This window comes from Eubalaena glacialis, chromosome 9, assembly GCF_028564815.1.
Source record: "Eubalaena glacialis isolate mEubGla1 chromosome 9, mEubGla1.1.hap2.+ XY, whole genome shotgun sequence".
NCBI lineage: Eukaryota > Metazoa > Chordata > Mammalia > Artiodactyla > Balaenidae > Eubalaena > Eubalaena glacialis.
The window spans coordinates 46,127,544-46,155,354 of record NC_083724.1 but is presented as its reverse complement, the minus strand read 5'-3'; the positions used below and the strand labels follow the sequence as shown (position 1 = coordinate 46,155,354).

The 27,811-nt window shown below is 39.0% G+C and overlaps 1 protein-coding gene across 6 annotated transcripts in view; it reads right to left on the bottom strand.

Annotated features, from left to right (window-relative positions):
- TRPM6 (transient receptor potential cation channel subfamily M member 6) overlaps positions 1-27,052 on the bottom strand; it is a 140,169-nt gene extending 113,117 nt beyond the window's left edge. For 4 of the 6 annotated variants that reach the window (XM_061200335.1, XM_061200337.1, XM_061200339.1 and 1 more), the window contains exons 1-3: positions 26,988-27,052; positions 7,427-7,506; positions 5,236-5,274 (exon numbers count right to left, since the gene is read on the bottom strand). In XM_061200335.1, coding sequence (XP_061056318.1) covers positions 5,236-5,274; positions 7,427-7,506; positions 26,988-27,020 — 152 coding nt within the window. In that variant the 5' untranslated portion in view covers positions 27,021-27,052. Of the gene's footprint in view, positions 1-5,235; positions 5,275-7,426; positions 7,507-26,407; positions 26,735-26,987 lie in introns of those variants that run through there. The other 2 variants (XM_061200334.1, XM_061200336.1) reach the window with 2 other exon arrangements.
- Positions 27,053-27,811: the final 759 nt, after the last annotated feature.

Here is a 27,811-nt window from a genome sequence, read left to right as displayed (position 1 = left end):
ATTAAAAAACAAACAAACAGAGATGAACAATACAAAAACTGAAATGAAAAATACACTAGAAGGAATCAATAGCAGAATAACTGAGGCAGAAGAACAGATAAGTGACCTGGAAGACAGAATGGTGGAATTCACTGCCGCGGAACAGAATAAAGAAAAAAGAATGAAAAGAAATGAAGACAGCCTAAGAGACCTCTGGAACAACATTCACATTAGGGGTCCCAGGAGGAGAAGAGAGAGAAAAAGGACCCAAGAAAATATCTGAAGAGATTATAGTCAAAAACTTCCCTAACATGGGAAAGGAAATAGCCACCCAAGTCCAGGAAGCGCAGAGAGTCCCATAAAGGATAAACCCAAGGAGAAACACGCCGAGACACATAGTAATCAAATTAAAGTAATCAAAGTAATCAAAAATTAAAGACAAAGAAAAATTATTGAAAGCAACAAGGGAAAAACGACAAATAACATACAAGGGAACTCCCACAAGGTTAACAGCTGATTTCTCAGCAAAAACTCTACAAGCCAGAAGGAAGTGGCATGATATATTTAAAGTGATGAAAGGGAAGAAGCTACAACCAAGATAACTCTACCCGGCAAGGATCTCATTCAGATTTGACGGAGAAATCAAAAGCTTTACAGACAAGCAAAAGCTAAGAGAATTCAGCACCACCAAACCAGCTTTACAACAAATGCTAAAGGAACTTCTCTAAGTGGGAAACACAAGAGAAGAAAAGGACCTACAAAAACAAACCCATAACAATTAAGAAAATGGGAATAGGAACACACATATCAATAAGTACCTTAAACGTGAATGGATTAAAAGCTCCAACCAAAAGATACAGGCTCACTGAATGGATACAAAAACAAAACCCATATGTATGCTGTCTACAAGAGACCCACTTCAGACCTAGGGACACATACAGACTGAAAGTGAGGGGATGGAATAAGGTATTCCATGCAAATGGAAATCAAAAGAAAGCTGGAGTAGCAGTACTCATATCAGATAAAATAGACTTTAAAATAAAGAATGTTACAAGAGACAAGGAAGGACACTGCATAATGATCAAGGGATTAATCCAGGAAGAAGATATAACAATTATAAATATATATGCACCCAACACAGGACACCTCAATACATAAGGCAACTGCTAACAGCGCTAAAAGAGGAAATCGACAGTAACACAATAATAGTGGGGAACTTTAACGCCTCACTTACACCAATGGACAGATCATCCAAACAGAAAATTAATAAGGAAACACAAGCTTTACATGACACAATAGACCAGATAGATTTAATTGATATTTATAGGACATTTCATCCAAAAACAGCAGATTACACTTTCTTTTCAAATGCACATGGAACATCCTCCAGGATAGATCACATCTTGGGTCACAAATCAAGCCTCAGTAAATTTAATAAAAAGTGAACTCATAAAAAGCATCTTTTCTGACCACAACACTATGAGATTAGAAATCAATTCCAGGGAAAAAAACATAAAAAACACTAACACATGGAGGCTAAACAATATGTTACTAAATAACCAAGAGATCACTGAAGAAATCAAAGAGGAAATCAAAAAATACCTAGAGACAAATTACAACGAAAACACGATGATCCAAAACCTATGGGATGCAGCAAAAGCAGTTCTAAGAGGGAAGTTTATAGCTATACAAGCCTACCTCAAGAAACAAGAAAAATCTCAAATAAACAATCTAAACTTACACCGAAAAAACCTAGAGAAAGAAGAACAAACAAAACCCAAACTTAGTAGAAGGAAGGAAATGATAAAGATCAGAGCAGAAATAAATGAAATAGAAACAAAGAAAACAGTAGCAATGATCAATAAAACTAAAAGCTGGTTCTTTGAGAAGATAAACAAAATTGATAAACCATTAGCCAAACTCATCAAGAAAAAGAGGGAGAGGACTCAAATCAATAAAATTAGATATGAAAAAGGAAAAGTTACAACAGACACCACAGTAATACAAAGCATCCTAAGAGACTACCACAAGCAACTCTATGCCAATAAAATGGACAACCTGGAAGAAATGGACAAATTCTTAGAAAGGTATAACCTTCCAAGACTGAACCAGGAAGAAATAGAAAATATGAACAGACCAATCACAAGTAATGAAATTGAAACTGTGATTAAAAGTCTTCCAACAAACAAAAGCCCAGGACCAGATGGCTTCACAGGTGAATTCTATCAAATATTTAGAGAAGAGCTAACACCTATCCTTCTCAAACTCTTCCAAAAAACTGCAGAGGAAGGAACACTCCAAAACGCATTTTATGAGCCCACCATCACCCTGATGCCAAAACCAGAAAAAGATACTACAAAAAAAGAAAATTACAGACCAATATCACTGATGAATATAGATGCAAAAATCCTCAACAAAATACCAGCAAACAGAATCCAACAACACATTAAAAGGATTATACATCATGATCAAGTGGGATTTATCCCAGGGATGCAAGGATTCTTCAGTATACTCAAATCAATCAACGTGATACACTGTATTAACAAATTGAAGAATAAAAACCATATGATCATCTCAATAGATGCAGAAAAAGCTTTTGACAAAATTCAATACCAATTTATGATAAAAGCTCTCCAGAAAGTGGACATAGAGGGAACCTCCCTCAACGTAATAAAGGCCATATATGACAAACCCACAGCAAACATCATCCTCAGTGGTGGAAAACTGAAACCATTTCCTCTAAGATCAGGAACAAGACAAGGATGTTCACTCTCGCCACTCTTATTCAACATAGTTTTGGAAGTCCTAGCCACAGCAAGCAGAGAAGAAAAAGAAATAAAAGGAATACAAATTGGAAAAGAAGAAGAAAAACTGTCACTGTTTGCAGAGGACATGATACTATACATAGAGAATCCTAAAGATGCCACCAGAAAACTACTAGAGCTAATCAATGAATTTGGTAAAGTTGCAGGATACAAAATTAATGCACAGGAATCTCTTGCATTCCTATACACTAATGATGAAAAATCTGAAAGAGAAATTAAGGAAACACTCCCATTTACCACTGCAACAAAAAGAATAAAAAACGTAGGAATAAACCTACCTAAGGAGACAAAAGACCTGTATGCAGAAAACTATAAGACACTGATGAAAGAAATTAAAGATGATACAAACAGATGGAGAGACATACCATGTTCTTGGATTGGAAGAATCAACATTGTGAAAATGACTATACTACCCAAAGCAATCTACAGATTCAGTGCAATCCTTATCAAATTACCAATGGCATTTTTTACAGAACTAGAACAAAAAATCTTAAAATTTGTATGGAGACACAAAAGACCCCAAATAGCCAATGCAGTCTTGAGGGAAAAAAATGGAGTTGGAGGAATCAGACTCCCTGACTTCAGACTATACTACAAAGCTATAGTAATCAAGACAGTATAGATCAATGGAATAGCATAGAAAGCCCAGAGGTAAACCCATGCACCTATGGTCAACTAATCTATGAGAGAGGAGGCAAGGATATACAATGGAGAAAACACAGTCTCTTCAATAAATGGTGCTCAGAAAACTGGACAGCTACATGTAAAAGAATGAAATTAGAACACTCTCTAACACCATATACAAAAATAAACTCAAAATGGATTAGAGACTGAAATGTAAGACTGGACAGTATAAAACTCTTAGAGGAAAACACAGGAAGAACACTCTTTGACATAAATCACAGCAAGATTTTTTTTGATCCACCTCCTAGAGTAATGGAAATAAAAACAAAAATAAACAAATGGGACCTAATGAAACTTAAAAGCTTTTGCAAAGCAAAGGAAACTACAAACAAGATGAAAAGACAACCCTCAGAATGGGAGAAAATACTTGCAAATGAATCAATGGACAAAGGATTAATCTCCAAAATATATAAACATGCAGCTCAATATTCAAAAAACAAACAACCCAATCAAAAAATGGACAGAAAACCTAAATAGACATTCCTCCAAAGAAGACATACAGATGGCCAAGAAGCACCTGAAAAGCTGCTCAACATCACTAATTATTAGAGAAATGCAAATCTAAACTATAATGAGGTATCACCTCACACCAGTTAGAATGGGCATCATCAGAAAATCTAGAAACAACAAATGCTGGAGAGGGTGTGGAGAAAAGGGAACCCTCTTGCACTGTTGGTGGGAATGTAAATTGATACAGCCACTATGGAGAACAGTATGGAGGTTCCTTAAAAAACTAAAAATAGAATTACCATATGACCCAGCAATCTCACTACTGGGCAAATACCCAGAGAAAACCATAATTTAAAAAGACACATGCACCCCAATGTTCATTGCAGCTCTTTTTACAATAGCCAGGTCATGGAAGCAACCTAAATGCCAATCGACAGATGAATGGATAAAGAAGATGTAGGGCTCCCCTGGTGGTGCAGTGGTTGAGACTCTGCCTGCCAATGCAGGGGACACGGGTTCGAGCCCTGGTCTGGGAAGATCCCACATGCCGCAGAGCAACTGGGCCCATGAGCCACAGCTACGCTGGGCCATGAGTCTGCGCATCTGGAGCCCATGCTCCGCAACAAGAGAGGCTGCGATAGTGAGAGGCCCGTGCACCGCGATGAAGAGTGGCCCCCGCTGTCCGCAATTAGAGAAAGCCCTCACACAGAAACGAAGACCCAACACAGCCAAAAATAAATAAATAAATAAATAAAATTAAAAAAAAAAAAAGAAGATGTGGTACATATATACAATGGAATATTACTCAGCCATAAAAAGGAATGAAATTGGGTCATTTGTAGAGACGTGGATGGATCTAGAGTCTGTCATACAGAGTGAAATAAGTCAGAAAGAGAAAAACAAATATCATATGTTAACGCATATATGTGAAACCTAGAAAAATGGTGCAGATGAACCGGTTTGCAGGGCAGAAATAGAGACACAGATGTAGAGAACAAACGTATGGACACCAAGGGGGGAAAGTGGGTGGGGGGGGGTGTGGTGGTGGTGGGATGAATTGGGAGATTGGGATTGACATGTATTCACTAATATGTATAAAAGAGATAACTAATAAGAACCTGCTGTATAAGAAATAAATTAAATTAAATTAAAAAATAATCTTAATACTGAAGGAGATTAAGAAAAATCCTCATGTGAAATGTAAGATGCACATCAAAAGGAAGGATTGTTAATTAATGCAAAATATAGATGCAACTTTAGAGAAATATATAAACATAGAACTGTTTATCTGTCTTACCTGATTAAATTCTGACAAACCTGGCATCCTGCAGAACATCTAAATTAAAGAAATAAAACCAGTTAGTTTATTAATATATTTGAAAACATATTTAATGCTTATACAGTAAATATCTGTTAATCTTCCATAATCTGGAAATCAGGGTTTACTGAGTACTCATACATCATCTCCCAAATATTCCCATATGTCATTTACCATATATAATTACACTGCAGCAACTATGATCTAATTAACAGAATACTGAGTTTGGAACCAAAATACCTGGATTTAAATCTCAATGATTTAACAATTCCTCTAAGCCCCAGTTTTCACATCTGAAAATAATATCTGACCCATACAGTTATTAAAAGGATTAAGGGTGATAATATATGTAAACTGTCTTATAGTATCTGGTACATTGCAGGATATATAATAATGGTGGCTATTATTATTACACTATGAAGATAACACAGAATTCTTGAGAATTAAGTAAGAAAACATACGTACACAATTTTAAAACCCTAAAACACTATCAAACTGAGGAACAGTTGGTATGATTATAATAATTATCTTTATTAATATCTTTTTTATGATTCAAAAAAGCCTTCTGGATTTGGGAGTTAGCATTATGATCATCAATGATCATATTTTAAGTGTGAATAAGTTTTAACTAGAAAAGAAATCTAGGTAAAATAATGGAAGAAAAGGTAGTGTTCATAGAATCAATCATTCTAAATTATTCAGAGATGAATATTCAGGCCTTTCACTTCTTCCTGTCCCCAGCATTTTAGAAATCTTTTTTCTCAGAAGCTTCACTTCAGCAAGTTTCAAATGAGAAAGAAAAAGACGTTGTAATCAAGTCTATCAGATTTGTTTCTTATTAGGAGCTACAAAAAGAATCAGTAAAAGACAAACCTTTATCTTAATTTAAAATAGTGAACTACCACTCTTTTGCTGTGCACCATAAGGAAGAAAACTGCAAGAAAGCCACAGTTTTGAGAATCTTACTAGGATCTAAGAAAAAGGCTGGCATGGAAGGAATAGCCATAGTCATCCATCCATTTTTTACAATCACAAAATAAGAGAGACTGATTTTTTCCCATTAAAAAGTAGTATATCTTCGACCATTCATGGAATTATGATCACTGATACGCTTCTTGAGTCTGTGGGCTAATGACCTATAGTTTACCACTTTTCATGAGGTTCAAGGTGACTGTGAAGATGATTTTCCATTTACAGAGCAGTGGAAGCCATTGAGCTCAATGTGCCTTCTACTGCAGCCACTATCATATTACAAAATCTCATAAAAGATGAAGGGAAAAAACAAGGTTACCCTGCCTTTTTATTCTGTAAACATTTTATAAGCAGGTAAAATGAGGATTTCCAATCACGGGGCTTACAAGCCACAGGTAACTCAAAGAGGGTGGGACTAGTAAATATTTAACAAAGGCAAAGAACACTATTTTAGTCATCATCCCCAAAGAACTAGAATTTCAGTGGCCTCACCATGCTACCTTTCATGAGCATACAGCTGTGATTTCTAAACTTCAAATGAATGTAAGGCCAAATGCTCAGCAGAATCTAAAAATAGAGTGGTCCCCCTAATTAAAATACTGCTCTCCTATTTTCCTTTCCTTTTAATTCTTTTCCCCCAGGGCAATGCTACCCAATCTTAATTTCATGGACCTGATTACCCTGGGGAATTTTCCATAGACCTCTCTTCCTCTATCTTTCACTGGCTGCTGTTTTGAACTTTGTTCTGCAAGTAGAACTTCCAAAGGGTTGTCAAGAACTCAGAATAATCAAACTCAAATCATTCCATTCTGCTGCCCATTATCTGCTCAAGCAAAAAGCCTGCAGGAGGAAAAAATTAACTGTTTGCATAATCTGAGCATGGAGTCCTGAAATATCCCAGTTACTATATTCACAGACACTTGGGGATAAGGAAGTCACACTATTTTGAATATTCAATACTCAAAAGTTGTAAATTTGTTATCCAAACCCGGTGGAATGGATGTAGCACTAGATATTTCCCTGGTATCTATCCTTCCAGGAAGAGGAACAGGAGCATCAAAGATAAAACAGCAGAGTGAAATCTACCACAATATTAACAGTGGCTCCATCAGGGTAAACAAGTCATATCTCTAAATTTCAGTAAACAGTCCTCCAAGTACTGTTGCTTTAAAAAGAAAAATGTAATTAAAAATTGTACCTGTGAGGGTCTTTTGAGCTGGGTATGATTTTGTTACATTCTCTCTTGTCGAACACTCCTTCAATCCAGGATTTCTGGGACTGAATAGAAAAATGTCATTATTTTCATAGTCTCATTAAATGAGAACACAGTATAACAACAGTAGTCCAGGTAGGCAAGATACACTTAAATATAATAGACCCTAATTAAAATGCCAAGACCAGCCCCAAACCCCTAAGCATTTATTGGCTTCTATTACAGACAACATAGACACCAATAAGCCAATGTGAACACAAAAATATTCACAAAGTTAATTGGTCCACAATTTCATTTTAAGTGAAAGATCCCTAAATGCACAAACTCTACCAAGGAAGTAAAGATATAGTGGAAGCATTCTCTTAATTCTGCCAAAAGTCACTTTTAAATCTTGTACCATAACCCTACAGAGTGAATATTAAGCTCTCAAACTTCAGAATTCTCACTTATAAAGTCCCACTTTGGCTAAGATTTGACAGGAAGCTGGAAAGAGTGTCAGAGGAGAGATGTAACCTCAGCAAGATTCTGTAAAAGAGTTCAATCTAAAACTAATCTGGAGGATATGGAATGGAGAATATCACACATGTGCCCTCAGAAGGGAACTTAACTGAGAAACTGATTTCCCATAAATGCCTGATTCACAGAAGACGAGACTTATTTCCTGACCAATAACCATATGCCAAGAATCTCTCTCCATCCTCAAGACAATGAATTTACTGCTTAGACACTGGCTGGACGTCCCCCTCTTTGCACTCCCTGCCCCAAACCCTCAACAGACTCGCCTGTAGCTTGCTACAGCATGCATTTCCCAAATTGCAATTCCTCTGCTATTCCTGAATAAACTCAATTTCTGATCATTCAAGCTTGCCTCAGTTTACCTCTTTATTTAGGGTGACAATTTGATACACATTGTATAAGCATGGCTTACCATTGGCTGAATTTCAAAATATCTGAATTCATTCAACAAATATTTTAAAATAGGCCTCCATATGGCATGCTGGGAATTCTATGGCAAATAAGACAAAGTTCTTACTCTGAAGGAACTTAGAATAAAAAGAAGGAAACGGATAACAAATTGATATCACTAAACTTCATGTGTAACATTTACCTATTAAAAGTGGCTCCAGGGACTTCCACGGTGGTCCAGTGGGTAAGACTCCACACTCGCAATGCAGGGGGCCCAGGTTCAATCCCTGGTTAGGGAACCAGATCCTGCATGCGTGCTGCAACTAAGAGTCCGCATGCCACAACTAAGACCCGGCGCAGCCATAATTAATTAATTAATTTTTAAAAAACAGCTCCAAAAAGGGTCCCTAATTTAGGAGCCTATGTATACAAATTAAGCAAGCTATGCTCAACCACTCCCTTCTTTTAAAAGGCTAGACAGCTGAGTCTAGTAGAACTATGTGGGCAAATTACTTTCTTCAGGCCTGTTTTCCCATCTATTAAAAAGGAGATAATAATAACAGTAATACCTCATTGGGCTACTGAAAGGAATTAAGGCTTAGATTTCTCCCTGGGACTTACTCGGGCTCAGTAAAGCTTAGTTATTATTATTGGTAATATCAAAGGTAAAAATTAGCTTTTTGGTTGGTAGCATGGGAACTTAACTTTGATGTATTTTTTTCGTAGAAAAATACTTCCTGACCTCCAAATCTCCCTCCTAGAACCTCTCATATTACAAACGAATGACTTTTATGGGTTCATTTTCCCCCACTAGACTCCAGCTCCTACAGGCCCCATGCCAGTCATTTCTGTTGCCCCAGGGCCCAACCCAATGATTGTTGAATGAGCAACAAAATGAACACACTTAAAATAGAACTTCAAGAATCCATGTATACAATTTTCTCTCCAAGGGTGTAAACAGGAAACCTGTGCCATAACAAGAACATGGAAACTTTCCTCCTGCAACTCCCATATCTTATCTCAAAACTACAGGAAAAGAAAAGCAGGCTTAATTTGCAAGTGTTTCAAACAATTCTCAATTTAGAACTTTACTTTTTCCCTCTACCTCATAATAGTAGCCTTTGCAATATACTCTTCAGCACATATGGAAGAGGTCCCCCCGTGTTCAGTTCAACAGAGAACTATTAGGAACCATATGTTTGTTAGCTCTGATTCAATAGCCCAAATCTATTGAGGCCAAACACTCAACATGTGTTTGCCACTTGGAGCAGCACATTGTCGTTGACGGCAGAGAATATGTCATTTCTGCAATTATCATGTCAGTCTTTATAGACTGGGTGTTTTTTATATACTGGGGCAGGAGAGTTGTGTTTTAACTGTGGTTGTTATCTGGGGAAGGGAAAGGCAGAGGATAAAGAAGGGAAATAGTGTTGGTCTCAGGCTGTGTGGGCACAAACAGTTTGCCTTACCCTAAAATATAATCAGATTTTACATACAAGCCCAGGACGGGGGAATAGCAAAGAAATGTCCAAAGACTAATCCTCTAATGGTAGCTATACATGAATTAATTCCTGATGTCACTGAAAGTATTTCTACACTAGGGCTTTTTAGGGTTTCCAGATAACAGAGTCTTTCTCAGGGGAATCTCTGAGAAGGAATAGTCTTACAGGCATTCCTTGATTAAAAAAAAAAAAAAAAAAATCCTTCTAAATGTTCATGGATTTTTTTTTAACAGGGGACTGTGTGATTGGGGGTTGAAGGGCACAGAGCTAACAAGTAATTTATTTTCTTTTTTAAAACTTTTTCATACTTAAAAAAATCTAACATTTAAAAAATACTTTTCCAGGTGAAACTACTTCCTTTTTATAGCCCCCACTCTATCTTATATACATCGCAGCACTCACAATGCTTAACTGCACCTATTCAGTTGTTTTTTCTTAACATTATTGTAATCTACTTCAAGATAAGCATTAGTTTATTTATCATGGAATCTATAGCATGCAGGGAAGCACCAGGATGGATCAAATAGAGAAAATATTTTCAGACTCCAGACTGACATTTTTTATTTTCTCTATACAGTCCCTCCCTTGGAGCAAGGACCTCTTCAAACTGAGTGCCAGGCAGATGGATTTCCACAGCGCACGATCTGTTGGCTGGGGAAATTCATCAGTGCAAAGCCAGCCTGTATACTTCAAAGACTCAGCTCAGGGTCTCCTACAGGGTTTTGTCCACAATCTGAGGGATACCTTGGGGGACTCACTTGATTCAAGATTAAGAGTCTCAGGCAAAGGGCATCCAAACCTAAAATAACCCAAACCCAAGGATCTGGCTCGCCAACACTGCCACAAGTTGACCTCACTGGTTTTCCAGTAAATAATCTTTCCAGAAGGCAGCATTTAGGAGTACTTCATAAAGAACACAAAATAACCTTACATGTTTCCTTCTCTTTGGGTAGTTAGAGGTAAGCACTATTTGCTGGTAATGATTTCTTTTTTCTTTTTTCTTTTTTTTTTTCTTTTGTAACATCTTTAATAGAATGTCAACTAAATAACTCACAATTCCCTAAAATGCCACTCCTCCTGTTTAGGTGAGAAATTTATATGAAATTTTCATATACTGCCTTGTTGAGCAAAAGCATTTAGAACTTCAGAATGACTGTTTAGATTATATAAACTCATGAGTACATGAGTAAAACATTTATGAATTCTCCACAGAGTCTAATGGGGAATTAGAAGAACTCAACAGTGACCTACCTAGTAGAGCATATCATAAAAGTTCAAACTAAAATGTCATACCCCATCCCTCAACTCCCCAGATTGGTGGAAGCCCTCTTTATGTTAGTCCAAAATCACAATTTCAAATGGCAATGAGAAGACATCCTTTCCTCTGTTTGTCACACATGCTTCAGCCTTATTCAGTATCCTAGGGAATTAAACTTGCAAACAAGATGCTTATAATTTCAGATCATGTGAAATCATTTTGATAAGAAGGGAAAAGGAAATGGGAGGTTTCCCTTATGGGTGTTCTTTACAACTGCCCGTGGAAAGTGAAATACAGAGTTTAACTGAATGCTGGGCCTATTTGTTGTATAACCACTCTAATCTATTAAGGTTTCCAAGTTAGATATACTCAATTTCCAATTTCCACCCAGCAAAATATCCACAAATATGTTATCCAAGTACACAGATGGTCTTCATTTATGCTACAAATATCTTGTTAAATTATCCAAAACTTTACTAGGACTACATCCAAGTGAACTACATAGTCTAAAAAACAATTTCTTGGAGTGAAGCTTCACTATTAGTGGAGCTATACTCAAATAACTGACTTTTAGAAAACCCACCATCCCCTGAGACAATAAAGCCTTTATTAGGAATTACAGGTTAAAGGCAATTTCATTTATGTCATCCACAGTAAGGTTTATTTATACAATGAAGATTACTTGTTTCATTTTCTAAGTGTAACACAGCAGAAAGAACAATGCTTCTTGAAATTCCATGCAGACACATACCACATATTTAACTTGGACAAATTCAAAATCTTTGCTAAAAGACTGAGAGAGGGCTTATCATATTGAGTGAAGTCAGTCAGACAAAGACAAATATTATATGATATCACTTATATGGAGAATCTAAAAAAGATACAAATGAATTTTTTTACAAAATATAAATAGACTAAAAGGCATAGAAAACAAACTTACGGTTACCAAAGGGGATAGCGGGGGGGTGGGGAGAGGTGGGTAGGGATAAATTAGGAGTTTGGGATTAACAGACACACACTACTATATATAAAATAGGTAAATAACAAGGACCTACTATATAGCACAGGGAACTGTACTCAATATCTTGTAATAATCTATAATGGAAAAGAATCTGAAAAAGAATACATGCATATATGTATATGTGTGTGTGTGTGTGTGTGTGTGTGTGTGTGTATATATATATATATAGCTGAATCACTTTGCTGTACACTTGAAACTAATACAGCATTGTAAACTAACTATACTTCAATTTTTAAAAAGTGGAAAATAAAAAAGAATGAAAGAGGACTAGAAGAAGAAAGGTGAGAAGAAGATATAAAAGGTTGAAGTATGGGCAATATCAATGCCATTCCACATTCAGGAGTATAGTATACCCAAGAGCAGCAGTTCTCAAACTTTTGGGGTTTAGGACTCCTTCACAGTCATTAAATTTACCAAGGACCTCCAGAAAGCTTTCACTTATAGAGTATAGCTACCAATATTTACATATTCAAAATTAGAACTGGGACTTTTTAAAGTATTTACCCATTAGATAATTTTAAAATAATTATGGTAAACCTATTACATGTTAAAATAAAAAACATATTTTTCATGAAAAATATTTTTAAACGGTTTATGAGAAGAGCATTGTATTTTTGTCTGGCTTAAGACAGCTGGATTCTCATATCTGCTTCTGCATTCAATCTGTTACAAAGTGTTTTTGGTTGAAGTATATAAAAAGAATTGGCCTCACATAGACGTGGAGTTGGAAAAAGGAAATCGTATTTTAATAGCCTTTTTAGATATTATGGATTTGTCATGTAACCTCAGGAAAACTCCACTGTATGCTCATGATAGAATGAGTAAAACAGGGAAATAATGTACCATTATAAAAATAATTTTGGGGGACTTCCCTGGTGGCACAGTTGTTAAGAATCCACCTGCCAGTGCAGGGGACACAGGTTCGATCCCTGGTCCAGGAAGATCCCACATGCCGCGGAGCAACTAAGCCCGTGAGCCACAGCTATGAGCCTGCGCTCTAGAGCCCGCGAGCCACAACTACTGAGCCTGCGTTTCTAGAGGCTGTGCTCCTCAACAAGAGAAGCCACTGCAATGAGAAGCCCTCGCACGGCAACGAAGAGTAGTCCCCGCTCGCCGCAACCAGAGAAAGCCCACGCACAGCAACGAGGACCCAATGCAGCCAAAAAAACCCAATAATAATAATTTTGGGACTTTGCTGGTGGTCCAGTGGGTAAGTCTCCGCACTCCCAAGGCAGGGGGCCTGGGTTTGATCCCTGGTCGGGGAACTAGATCCCGCATGCATGCCGCAACTAAGAGTCCACATGCTGCAACTGAGTCTGCGTGACACAACTAAGAAGTCTGCATGCTGCAACAAAGATCCTGCGTGCCGCAACTAAGACCCAGCACAGCCAAAAATAAATAAATATTTTTTAAAAAGTAATAATTTTGATTTTGAGGACCTTTGAAAGGGTCTCAAAGATCCCAAGGAGTCCCCGGGGATACCACACATGAAAGACCACTGCCCCAAAGTGACCTCATAGGCACTAGGGTTGAGTGTGAGTGAGAGACAGGACCTACTGTTTCCTGGTTGGTCTCGGGTCCCACATGCATGTCTTAAGTCTGCCTATCTCATCTCAATGATTGCGCTGTAGTATTTCAACATCCCCTATTTAATCTGGTGCTCAACTGAAGAAAGTTCCAACATAGAGAAAAAGCAATCAGAGACCAAATCTTCACGTACTTCTCTTTCTAAGCAATGTAAGGGACTTTTGAAGGATAATTCTGACTGCATTCATTTTTAATTTAACAGCTGACTTTAGTACCTACCACATCCCTCCTCCCAAAGATATCATTGAAGCATGATGAGTGTGGTTATCAGCCCTCCAGAACCCATAGGCAGCATATAGTCTATCAGTTTACCCATTCTTCCTTTAAAACATTGATATCGGGCTTCCCTGGTGGCACAGTGGTTGAGAATCCGCCTGCCAATGCAGGGGACACGGGTTTGAGCCCTGGTCTGGGAAGATCCCACGTGCCGCGAAGCAACTAGGCCCGTGAGCCACAACTACTGAGCCTGCGCGTCTGGAGCCTGTGCCCTGCAACAAGAGAGGCCGCGATAGTGAAAGGCCCGCGCACCGCGATGAAGAGTGGCCCCCGCTTGCCGCAACTAGAGAAAGCCCTCCCACGAAACGAAGACCCAACACAGCCAAAAATAAATAATTAAATAAATAAATAATCCTTCCCTCTACTTTAAAAAAAAAAAAAAATTTGATACCGCCAAGAATAATAGCTTCATTCATTCATTCATTCAAAATACTTTGATGGGCATATCATATGATTGTAATAAAAATAAATAAATAAAATTGTGTCCCAAAGACCAACACCAAAAGAGAAGAAACTATGTTTACTAATAGATACCAAGTATGGCACAAGAGCAAGCTGTGGGACTCCTTGGAAGTAGAAATACCTTCTGTCTGCCAGTATTTGGGGAGTCTTCATGGAGGACACAAAACTTAGGAAAGTCCTTGAAAGATGACAAAGGTTTTGAAAGGTGGTTGATGAAATTCGGTGGTGGTTAGAAATGCAGAGATTTAGGCCTGGGGGAGGATTCAGAGGACAACGATGTTAAGGTATGGCAAAAGCCACAAAGTCACTGGGGAGCAGAGAACAGAGAAGGTAAAAGAGCCAGGAACCTCTGGGAGCATCTAAGCACAGCGCGTAGAAGAGTTCAGGGAATAAAAACAGAGAGTTACTAATCAGGATGGTAACATGATACCTGAAGATAAGAAGGGAGAAAGTTTTTCTCTTTAATAAAAATGTTTGCATTATTACAAAAATAGGTAGTTTCAAAGAAAAACTGAGAAGTGTTTAATATTGAAAACAAAGTAAGGAGGACAATTTTTGTCCATGACAAACAAATAGATTGAGAGAGAGTCAGGAAATAGGTTGTAAAACAGAGAAGAGAGCTAGTGTAAGATATCCTTGGGAGAAAGAAATAAAAACAGCCACTAGATCAACAAAGTAAAGCAAAAGCCAACGTTAACGTAGACTTTCATATATGCCAAGGGCTGGGCTAAATGCTTTACGCGCTAGCTAAAGTAATATTCACAACTGTGAGATAAATACAGTGATTATCACCTCTACAGAGGAGGAGCAGTTTCTATCAAATACCAGCACCAGCATTCTTTTACACTATGTTCAACAGGCAAAGTTGAAAGAAAGTTTATCTTATGTTAAGAAAGTTTCAACCTTGTATGTAGATAAAAGAGAGTGAAGATGCAAGAGAGAGTAAAGATGACTTGAGACTTTGGGGGTGGGGAGCAGGGGGAAAAAATGGTATGAATAGCCAAGGAGGAAGGCTCAGCCTTGAAGAAAATGCTTCCTCTTCTGACAGACGCAAGGAGTGGAGTGGCAAACTTTCCCTTCTTGGTAATTTTGCCCCAGACCCTATAATCAATGTTCTATATAAAGTCATAGACCATTTAGCTCTGATGGCTGCAAATCTCAGCATTCTCCTTTGCTCATCTTAACCAGAGAGAAAGGAAGGCAGGAGATACACGTGCAGTCACAGTGCCCCTTTCTATTACCAGCTCTCTACAGTACAACATCAGTACAGTACAGTATGTATTCTATGATCCACAAAGCACATGAAATGCTCTCTCCGTAGAGGATCCACCAAACTTAAAAGATAGACAGGGAACACCAATAGTATCCCACTGATCACCCTATGGAGAAACTGCCACACAATATTCCAGGAATGTCCCTCATATACTAACCAAAAAATGTGTGCCCCAGGTTATGAGGGTCTGCAGACAACTAAACTGAGGGAATAGGAATTTACAGTAAAAAATAAGAGTAAATGTAATTGGAGATTAATGGGCAGTCAGGGCAATGTATAGAGAAAGGAAAGGAAGCGGGGAGCAAGAGCAAGGTAAGTGTGTTTTCTTCTCTAGTCTGTAAGAAATCTCTATCAGCAAACTGGAGAAATACTGTTCTTCCTGGCTAATTCACCCCAGGGGTTGTTAAAATAATTTCCAGCCGTCCAGTTGTGCAGCTGTAAATTTTCATGAGCATTCCTTTAGCTACACTTAGGTACTCCACTTCCATTAAAAAAATTAATTATAATTACTTTAGGTAAACATTTTACAACTGTGTGCCTAATTGCTACATAGCAAAAAACAAACAAAACAGATTTGCTATAATGTTATAATTGTTAAACTGCCACTCTTAGTTCTTTTACTCTAAGCCTGTACTCTTATCATTCATGGAACATGTAAGCCAGGCCCCAGTAACTTTTTCTTAATAGGGAATTTTGCAAATGGTATAAAAGCCACCAGTACAACAGATAAGAAAGAAGAAAATGTTTTCTGCTCATACAAGCACATGGAAGTATTATGACTCTCCAGAACAGATAAACTATCCATTGTTTCCCTAAATATATTAAATCAAGGATCATCTTTGAGGATATCACACACTTGTTTCCACAGGATGCAATTTTGATAAATTCTTTTCCAAGAGTTTTCTGCCGGTTATCAACTAAGAATATTCCCTCCCCTAAATCTTGTATCTTAATATAAGATTTTAACCTTCATCTTTAGGATTTTTTAACTTAATTTTTAAAAAAATATCTTTGAGATGTTCAACTTAATTTAAAAGATAGAAATCGTAAAGATTTTTATCTTAATTTAAGCTGAGAGATTTAGGGTAGGGTACAGATCAGGTTGGTTTTTTTTCTTTGTCTCAAAAAAAAAAAAAAAAAAATCACATCCAGAACAAACAATTCCCCTAAAATTCAAGGAGGAAAAAGATGTTTTAATGGAATGAGGGTAGTCCAGTAAGTTGAGAATCAGAAGTCTGTCAGTGGGGTACCAAGAATTCTGTAACAGTTGTTGGCAGATATGAAATCTCATTTGCTAGGAAAAAATTTCCCAACTTCTGTTTCTGGCTGTTATACTTGATTTTCAAAGTTCCAGTGTTGTTGTTTAGAAACTGACTGTACTTTTGATGCAATTCAGGAAGGAAAAGGGAACATAGCTACTGCACAATGCCTTTCTCTAAGTCATTGAGAAGCCAAACGACACAACAGGTTTTCATTTTCACTGGGTTTTGATTATTAAGACATTTCTTCTGCATTTAATTTCTTCTGCTATTTTAAAAAGAGAAGAAATATACTCTATCCATAAGGAAGAGACCATGAAATGACCTAAAAAGGCAATTCTAAAAGAGTGATTAAACAAAAGAAAAGCAGCTTTTTTCTTTAAAGAATGTGTTGCTCAAATGCTCACCTATTTTGTGATTGATTGTATTATAAAGAAGAATGTTCTACCTTAGTCACCTCCAGCTGCAAACTGAGGAAGACTCTCTCCCCTGACCAAACTTGAGTCAGGCTCTTTCTGACTTGAGTCCTCTTTCTAACTAGGACCCAAACTTGGGCTCTGTCCTTGGCCCACTTAGTCCATTTTTATCAAGAATCCTGCTGAGTTAATTTAGCAAAAATCTCCCATGCTTGCTATCTGATCACTCTACTCTGGCCCACCTTCAGCAAGAATCCTGTTGAGTTGGTTTAGCAAGAATCCCCCTAGCCTTGATGTTTCCTCTTGACCCTTTTCCATCCACTGACCCCATCCTGCTCCTTGGCAATAAATCTCCACTTTCCTCGTATTTGGAGTTGAGCCTGATCTCTCTTCCCTCCTGCAAAACCCACATTGCAGTCATTTTTTCTTGACTGGTCTTCCTTGCTATTTTAACAATGTCATGAAAAAAATTTCTTTAACAAAATCCACACGCCACACCCAGACACACAAATCATTATCTGTGGGTCAGAGAATAAAACTGACAAAATATTGGGATTCCAATAATTCTCAGAAACTCTCTCCTGGCCTGAACCTTACAGAGCTCTTCCCTTCATTTGAACTGAAATGAAAGACTCTGACATCAAGGAGACCCCACAGAGAAGGGCTTCAGAGGTCCTCCTCTGGGTAAATGGCTCCTATTCCTTCATCTATCACCCTGCTTTTCACACTCAGTATTTGCTGAACCCAAACACCAGCCAGCAAGATGCACTTTCCATCTGAAATGTCTCCACTGAAAGAGTTGTTTCTCAAAATGTGGTTTCTCTTTCAAAGGTAGTGGCTGTAAGGGACTTCCCTAGCGGTCCAGTGGTTAAGACTCCACACTTCCAATGCAGGAGACGTAGGTTCGATCCCTGGTGAGGGAACTAAGATCCCACAGGCCATGCAGTGTGGCCAAAAAAAAAAAAGGTAGCATCTGTAAGCAGCTCAAGAAACCAAAACATGAGCCGGAGAGGCTTGCCTCTTTATTTCATCCAAGAACAAAGATCCAATCTGTAAAGACTTATGTCAATTCACTGACTCCCTCCTAGTTTGCCTTTCTTAAGGCTGTCTTAGGGAATTCCCTGGCGGTCCAGTGGTTAAGACTCCACGCTCTCACTGCCGATAGGGTCTGGGTTCAATCCCTGGTTGGGGAACTAAGATCCTACAAGCCGTGTGGCGTAGCCAAAAAAAAAAAAAAAAAAAAAGACTGCCCTAAAGACTCTAGCTAATACTATAAAGCGTTTAAATCTTAAGACTTTGGACCCTCTTTGTTTTAATCCAACAATATCTACTCACTTGACCTGATCACAGAGCAAAACTGCCTACTTGGAACCTGAGTTTCTCTAGGCCAGATAAGGACAAAGATTGGCGGGTTTGTTTTTTGTTTGTTTGTTTTAAATCACTTTAAAGCAGACACTAACAGTGGTAACAAAGGTTAGACAGGATTAACTGATCCAGGCTAAGGATCTGTAAAGTACCCTCTGGACTTAAATCCTTCTGGGAGGAAAATTCTCTTTCCTAAGATTACAGATTCATTTTACAAAAAAACTCTTGGCTCTTTAAAAGATCAGTAGAGGAAAACTATTTTTTCCAGAAAGATGAAAGCTGTTTTCACATGCAAAGACCAACCTGCTCCACTATAAGCTAATAACCTGTTCTGTTCTATAAGATAATATAAATAGTGGGTAGCTTAGTCAGTTGGGTTACTGTAACAGAATACCATTGGCTGGGTGGCTTACACCACAAACATTTATTTCTCAACGTTCTAGAGGCTGGAAGTCCAAGATCAGGGTGCCCTCATGGTTGAGTTCTGGTGAGAACCCTCTTCCTGGTTTACAAAGGCCACCTTCCTACTGTATCTCCACATAGCAGACAGCACTCATCTCTCTGTGTTTCTTCTTATAAGGACACTAATCCCATTCATGAAGGCTCCTCTCTCAAGACCTAATTACCTCCCAAAGGTTTCACCTCCAAATAGCATCACATTGTAGATTGGAACTTCAACATATGAACTTTGGGGGGCACAAACATTTAGTCCACAGTAGCAACTTAAGAATTCATTCAGCACTTTCTATGCACCCACCTGCCCAACGCAAAGCACATTGTTTATACTAACTCTGCCCAAGAGCATGTGGGAAGTAGGTGCAGTTATTATCTCCGTTTTACAAATGAGGACTCGGAGTCAGAGAGGTTGAGTAATTTTTCCAAGAACACAATAGCTCATAAAAATAACACTAGGATTCAAACATAGGCAGTCAGATTCAAGTTCATGCCCTTAACAACTTCATTTCACCATCATTTACCCCCAGAATTTGCACCTGTATTAATCCTTGAAGCTGAATAGTGTTTTAGGGTTTACAAATCACATTCCTGAACATCTGATCCTCATACAAATCCCATGAGGTCCTTAATAGATAATAATGAGTGAGATCAAGGATATGAAGTGCCCAGAAAAATCTCCACTTTATACCACATCCTCTGTGGGTATCCTCAGACCCATAGAGAGATATCAAGAGGGTCAGGAATCCCTAGAAACTGTATAACAACTTTTGTGTGGATATGAAGATGGGCATTTCTCATAAGAAAATCTCAAGAGCTGGATCAAAAATAAGTGCCACACAAAGGGTCTGAATACACTCTTCTCCAAAGAAGGTATACAAATGACCAGTGAACACAGGAAAAGATTCTCAACATCATTAGTCATTAATCATTTAGATGCAAATCTAAACCACAATGAGATACCTCTTCACACCTACTAGGATGGCTATAATCAAAAGTTCAGACAATACAAAGTATTGGCTAGAATGGGGAGAAATTGGAACTCTCGTAGATTGCTGGTGGGAATGTAAAATGGTGCAGCTGCTGTGGAAAACAGTCTGGAGGTCCCTCAAAAGGCTAAACATAGAATTACCATATGATCCAGCAAGTCCATTTCTAGGTGTCTACCCAAGAGAAATGAAAACATATGTCCACACAAAAACCTGTACACAAATGTTCATAGCAGTACAGACAAAGAAGCAAAAACAACAAAAATATCCATCAACTGATGAACGGACAAATAAGATGTGAGGTACCCACACAATGGAATATTATTCAGCAATACAAAGGAATGAAGTACTGATACATGCTATAACACATACCAGTACTTGAAAATGTTATGCTAAGTGAAAGAAATCAGTCACAAAGGCATACATATTGTATGAGTCTATTTACATAAAATGCCCAGAATAGGCAAATCTATAGAGGCAGAAAGTACATCAGTGGTTGCCTAGGGCTAGTGGAGAGGGAGGGATTAGGGATTAAGAGCTAAGGAGTGTGAGGGATGATGAGTAAGTTCTAAAATTGACTGTGGTGATGGATGCACAAATCTGTAAAGATAATAAAGTCATGAAATTGTATACTTTAAGCGGGTAAATTATATGATATGAGAATATATCTCAGTAAACCCGCTAAAAAAATTTTAAGGGGGGAGTGGCACAGACAGAAAGAAAGAGAGAAAAGCCCAAAAATAAACCCATAAATAATTTGGGTTTAACCATAGTAGAAAACGAAATACAGATATACTTCTGCCCACAGGCAGAAAGCAGGCCACAAATGTGTTTTGTTCAGTCCATAAAAGTGTTTTCAAAAATCTTTGAAGCAACTAGTAAAATGTAAAAACCCAGGGGTTTCACATTCAAGAAAGAATCTATACATCTGCATTTTCCTCAACAAGGAAAGTTAAAAAAAAATTTTTTTTAATTTAAAAATAAATAAATAAATAAATAACCAGAATCTGGCAATACTAGGCTTGCATTCCAACTTTGCAACAATCTGCTAAGGCCAAGGGTGGGCAGCCATTTTTAGACAGAGCTTACACTGACCAGTAAGCCTGAGTGCCCAGCAGGTCAGGTTTCCACTCTACTTTGAGTTTTTGAGTCGATTATCTGTTGCTTTTATCAGATTGTCAAAGGAATTTCTAACTCAAAGCACATTTAGAGCCCTTAGAAAGAAGTGGCCGGCAAATAGTGCCATTTGCTTTATAGATAAGGAAACCAACCTAACTTGCCCGAGGCCAGGAGAGTTTGCAATCAGCAGTAAAACTACTTTTTCTGACTCTTGGTTTCTTTCATTACTCTTCTGGCCTCCCTGCTGATATTTCTAGAGAGTCTACAATTACCATATCCTGTTCCTTTTTCGGCAGCAACTGAGGGAAATTAGTGAGAAAGGAAAGAACTTGCTAGACATTCCAAAATGGCATATGATTTTCAGGCTCTATGACCTTCTAATCACAAGCAAATTTTTCCTGGACTTAAATCTCTCTGGTTTGTGTGGGCAACCTGAGCGGTCCTTCTGGCCCATAGCCCAAGGAAGATAAAGAGAATGTTAAACTCTCAGGACAGGGAAAGACTCCCAAGAGTGTGTTTTCTCCAAGGTTACCAGTAGCCCTGCTACAGAAAGCACAAGTTCCTAATAAACAGGAATGGTTCTTCCCCTGGGCCAGGTGGTTTGCTCATGTCAAAAATGACTATTTACAAGAAGCTCTGAGTGCACAATAGGCTAAGTGAGGAGAGAACTTTGGTTGCTCATAGTCATTCACCCCACTGGGCTTTGAGTCTGCCTGGAAAGAAATTCTATATGATGCCCACATATAGTTGGGAGAGGTGGAAGAATAAAGAACAACCCAATTCACCAGGCTGATCTCTCCAATCAAAACTCATAGCATATTTGCAATCCCGGGATATCTGACCCTTATCCGATCTTGGAGTGCTTCAAGATCCAGAGCCAGCAAATGGCAGAGGATCATTGCACATCAGGCCAGGGCTGGAAAGCAAATGCCAGCTGGGAAAATGCAGGAAAACCAGGGCTAGGGAAGGCACCTGTCTGTGCCATGGAGTAAAAGTCGTCTTTTCCAATCAAAACAGACCAAGAGGTTCTTGCAGAGGCACATGCTTACAAAGCCTGAGAAAGAATGAAACCTCTAAGGCAAACAAAATGACCACTTCTCACTGCTCCCAATTGTGTAACTCTGAAATAGTCTCAAAGTTTATCTGTGCTATAAACAACTTAGGAACCTTTTCCCCAGAGATATGGAAATGCCAACACTCGTGGAAAAAGGAAAAGCAGCATTGGGCTGTCCCCAACAAGGGGACATGCTAAAGGTTCTGGTGCCAAGTCCATCAGAAGAGTTTCCAGGGCAGTGCATTGTTACCCACTCCCCAAGCCCTGGAAAAGCCATGATTTCAGGCAAAAGCTGAACCCAGCTGAAAGCAGGTTCAATCATGAATTCAAAGTATAGGACATATCCCACTGTGGAATTTGTGTCAAAATTTTCTTACTTTTTTTAAATTGTGGTAAAATACACATCATGTACAATTTACTATCTTAGCCATTTTATAGTGTGCATTTTAGTATTACTAACTATATTTATATTTTTGTGCAATCATCTCCAGAACTTTTTCATCTTGCAAAAATGGAACTTTATACCCATTAAACAACTTCTCATTTCCATGTCTGCTCAGGCTCTAGCAACCAACATTCTACTTTTCCTTTCTGTGCATTGAACTACTTTAGACACCTCATATAAATAGAACCATTCAATATCTGTCTTTTCATGACCAGCCATTTCATTTTGCATAATGTCCTCAAGGTTTATCCATGATGTTGCATGTAACAGGATTTCCTTCCTTTTTAAGGCTGAATAATATTCCATTGTATGTATATATCACATTTGTTTATTCATAAAATCTATTTCTATATCTCAGGGATATGATTCTGTTGCTCTGGTGGTACACAAGTTATGGAGTTCAATTTGTAATGGTCACGATTTTATACAGAGGAAGAGACAGACAGACAGACAGACTTGATTGAATGATGTTTGTACTCCAGGAGAGGAAAAACAAGCTAACTAAAGCTGCAGCTGAGCTCAATTCCATCATCTAGAACCATCTCACTATCCCTCTTTACCTCAAAAATAAAAGTTTTGTTAACTGTATATTCCCAGGTCCTGGGAACAGGACTTAGCATACAGTTGACACTCAGTAAATATTTGTTGGCTGAGTGAATCTAGAAGAATGATTGCTCAGAAAATGCTATATGCTTGATCTTGATTGATCCAGCTCATCTGAACATATGAGCCAAGAAAGGATCAATATGTATTGACATGGAAAGATGTCCAAGAACTATTTTTAAAGGAATCAGGTTGCATATCAATAAACAGTATAATTCCCTTTATGTAAAAGCAAATGCACAAATCAAAACAATAAATACATACGTATATAATAATATACCTAAATAATATGCTACAAACCCAATGGTTTGAGTACCTCTGGACTGAAGGGCAATGAGGACAAAGGATAGAAAGGGAACTTTCTGTTTGAATTTCTATTTGTAGTGTTTTAATTATTTACCAAAAGAACTTATTTTTGTATTGTTAGTGGAACATTTTTAAGGAAAAAAAATCTGGAAGGATAATATGTCATAAGAATACATTGATTCATTCTCATGACATATAGCACAGGTAACTCTGCTCAATGTTATGTGGCAGCCTGGATGGGAGCGGAGTTTGGGGGGGAATGGATACATGTATATGTATGGCTGAGTCGCTTTGCTGTGCACCTGAAACTATCACAACATTGTTAATCGGCTATACTCCAATATAAAATAAAAAAAAATTTTTTTTAAAGAATATGTTGATTCAGTTTACCTTACATGTACACTTTCTCAGAGACCTACTGGAAAATGTGCTCCACCAAATCAATGGGAAATAATCAAGAAAGAAGAATACATGGGATACAAGAAACAGGATCCAGCATAAGAGAGAGGCAAAGGGAATCTCCAAAATGATGGTAAAAAGAGAAGTAACAGCTGTGTATCCAACATCAAGGGCTACCATTCTGGACAGGCAAAGCAGGTCAAAGAGCAGTATTCAACAAGATAAAATTGACTGAAATAGCTGTTGCACTGGAAGATCTTGAGAGAAGATTTAGACAACTGGCAAAGAACCTGTGGTTAAATTAGTGAAAACTCCATAGAAAATTCTGCAAACACACACAGAAAGACAGCTCTAGGGGAAAACAATAGTAAGGAAGGGAAAGTAATCATGTAGTACATAATCCGGTTCTTAATAGTGGATAGGAAGGCATAGTAATGTTGACTGAACTAAATATTGACCTAAATAAAAATTATGAGTTAGCTACATTCTGAAGACAGATGGAAGGAACAGGAAGGATGCATGTGAGTGGCAGGTGAAGGAACGCAAAAGAAAGCTAAATACTCATATTCCACGCTGGAAAGTCAGTACATGATGACTAAACCTGAAAAATCAAGAGGGAGCAATATAAGCATTATTTAGAGACACAGGGAAGTACCAGCCAGCTAAAAGAGATGAACATGACTGCTCTTTCTGAAAAGAAGAAAATGATAGAGGTTCTGCTGTTTTTAGTAATGAATCTTATGGAATTATTTGTCTCTGAACTATGTGTATATACAACTTCAGTCAAACTAAGAAGTAAAGAAGAGAAAAATCACAACTGAGACCCACATCACAATACCTTACCTAACCATGTTTTTTTTAAACAGGAAAATAGTTGCTGTGTAGATTTCTGATGTGACACAAAGAAATAACAGTTACAGGTAGGATGGCCACTTTCGGTTCCAATACTGGATGATTCTATCAGAAGTGTGAAGGGAATCATTCTGAAAATGGTTGGGCTTTCCAGCCTATACGGAAAACCCATGATAAAAAACCCAGGGCGAAAGAAAAAGAGGCAAGACATATTTCAGGTCCAATATTTACCAAATGCTTGAGTTTTGTCATAGAAGTCCTGCCAAAAAAACTTAGCTATGATAGAGAATTGTAAATGGGCAAGATAAGACCAAAATTTGTGGCAAATCACCAATATTCTGCCTGGGTCTTTCCCTCTCCTCTGGGGTACAATCAACTCAACATGTTATTCACACCCTTGTCTATTAAAGCAAGTTTAATACTTTCTGAGGGTACTAATCCCCAATTTTGGTCCCCAAAAGTAGGTTCCTGCTGGGTTCCATCTCAAATGATTTTCAACCCCCCGACCCCGTGGTGGTGGTGGTGAGGGATACCTAAGAAACAGCCAGATTCTCACCAAACCCAGGTGTCAGTCAGGCCAGAGTATCTAATGCTTTATCAGTTATGGAAGAATCCAAAGCAAATGAAAAATGAAACACCAAAATTTGTACACAGGGAAAAAGAAACTGAAGAACTCAGTTCCCACATTGGTAGTTAATAATGAACCACCCTCTCCCTAGGAACAAATGCTCAAAATCCTGTGTACGATATCCATATTCTTAGTGTTTTAAAGCACTTGCCTGGGTTCCAATCCTAACTCCGTTCTTCTCCCTCAGCTTCATTTTCCTTTCCTGTTAACCGGTGGGGTGGGAGTGGGTGGGTGGTGATACTTAGATCTCATAGGATTATTGCCTGGATGAAATAATAACGACCAAACTTTTGCAATCTGCTAAATATGTTACGCATTATTCTAAGTGCACTGCATATATAGCATCTCATTTAATGTTCAAATTATAACTATTATCCCATTTTCCAGATGAGGAAGCCAAAGCACAGAGGTTCAGTAACTTGCTCAAGATGGTAGCTAGTGGTGGAGCAAGGAGGCTAATTCAGGTGATCTGGCTCCAAAGAAAGTACCAACAACCAGACTATGCCGAAATGCAAGAAATAAAATGTGCACCATAAATGGTACTTATTCACACACCACGTGTGCCAGTCCAAAAAATAGGTTAAGTGACAGGCAGTTTGAGGTTTGGCAGCCTTACAAGAGACCAAGGCATGACCAGGGCCTCCACTCCTCTCCCTAACTCCCCAAGCTCCCCAGAACTTCCCATCGCGCTTGGGACTTAAGGCTTCGAGGCGGCGAGTCCTGGTGGCTGGAGGTAGAGGGTGGAGCGGAGGCGGGGGAGGCGGGGGAAGGTGGTTGGGACACCGGCGTTTACCTTGACCTGCACTCTCATCGCTCCGGGAGTCCGGGGCGCGGCGCGCAGAGGCGCCCAGAGCGGCCTGGGCACTTCTCCCGCCGCCACCGAGAGCCGAGCCGACGTCCCGTCCCCTAGATCTCCGCCGCCCAGATGTGGCCCTCCGCTCCGGACCGAGCCTTCTCTCCTATCCGCAGCCGACTCACGCCACGTCCGGTCTCTTCCGCCACCGACCCGGAGCGGAACCACAGAGCTGCCTCCTCTCCCGGGACGTGTCCCCACCGCCCTAAGCAGAATCCCCCGCCCCGTTAGGTTTCCGCTCGGATACCACCTCCGTGCTGGCCCCATTCCAGCTCCGGCAACCGGGCTGTGGGGCGTGCCCTTAAGTAAGTGTCCTACGGTAGCCGAACCCTCAGATATGTTAATCAGACCCGCGTGGAGACCACAGGACTTGAGCGCAGGTATTTCGTAAATCCCAGCTATGCCAGATCCTAGTTAGATATCTTGTGGCCTGGCCCCACCTAAAGCACCCAGGGCCCTTCGCTCAGATCTGGTAAACCGCCTGAGACGCTTTGCCCCGCCGGCTGGCAGCCCACCATACCTGTAAGCGCTCCTCCGCAGAGCTAGCTGTCATCCTGGACTTGCAGGCCCTCCGCCAAAGCCTTGTCTGAGCTTCTGACTTGTGGAGTCAGATCTGGGCTCCACCTCCGCACGCTGCTTTTTACAGCCCTACAGATTTGTCACAATACCTTTTGGCCTCAGTTACCTCCCGTGTAGAAAGGAGGTGATTCCGACCTTACCTGGATCAAAGAGTAGAGGAAGGGTCAAATGGGATTTTCATCATCATCACAGATGTATTTAATTGTACTGTTATTGTTGAGTCAGTGTGGTGCGGGGAGGACACAGGAGGTTTAACCTAACAACCAGCAGTTTACTACCTGGGAGTTACTGGGTGTTAGGTGACCCCTCTGGACCTGGGTTTATCTACACAGTGGGAAGGATAGCGAATAAATCCCCTTTCCTCAGAGGCTATACTGAAATCCATAAAATACGATCAAAAGCTTTGTGATTTCTGTTATTTTCGGTGGGCTGCTCTAGCTAGTCGGTCTTGATTAAGGCTGTGGTCAGTTACTATGGGTGAATCCCAGTATGTTGGCAGAGGTGATGCTCACTTATTACAAGTGTTGTAATTAACAATGCTAGCCATTCATCCCTAACTGACTTCAAATTAGGACCACCTATCCTTTTAGTCCATTCTGGACTTCTGCCCAGTGAGCTCACATTTGCTGACACTTTTTTCAGCCTGATTTCTTAATGTGGTTTTAATTTTTCTTTGTTAGAAAACTTGAACATCTCATATATGTATTAACATTTTGTCGTTGTTTGTTTTTCTATTAATGCATTTAATCTCATTCTCCTTGACCC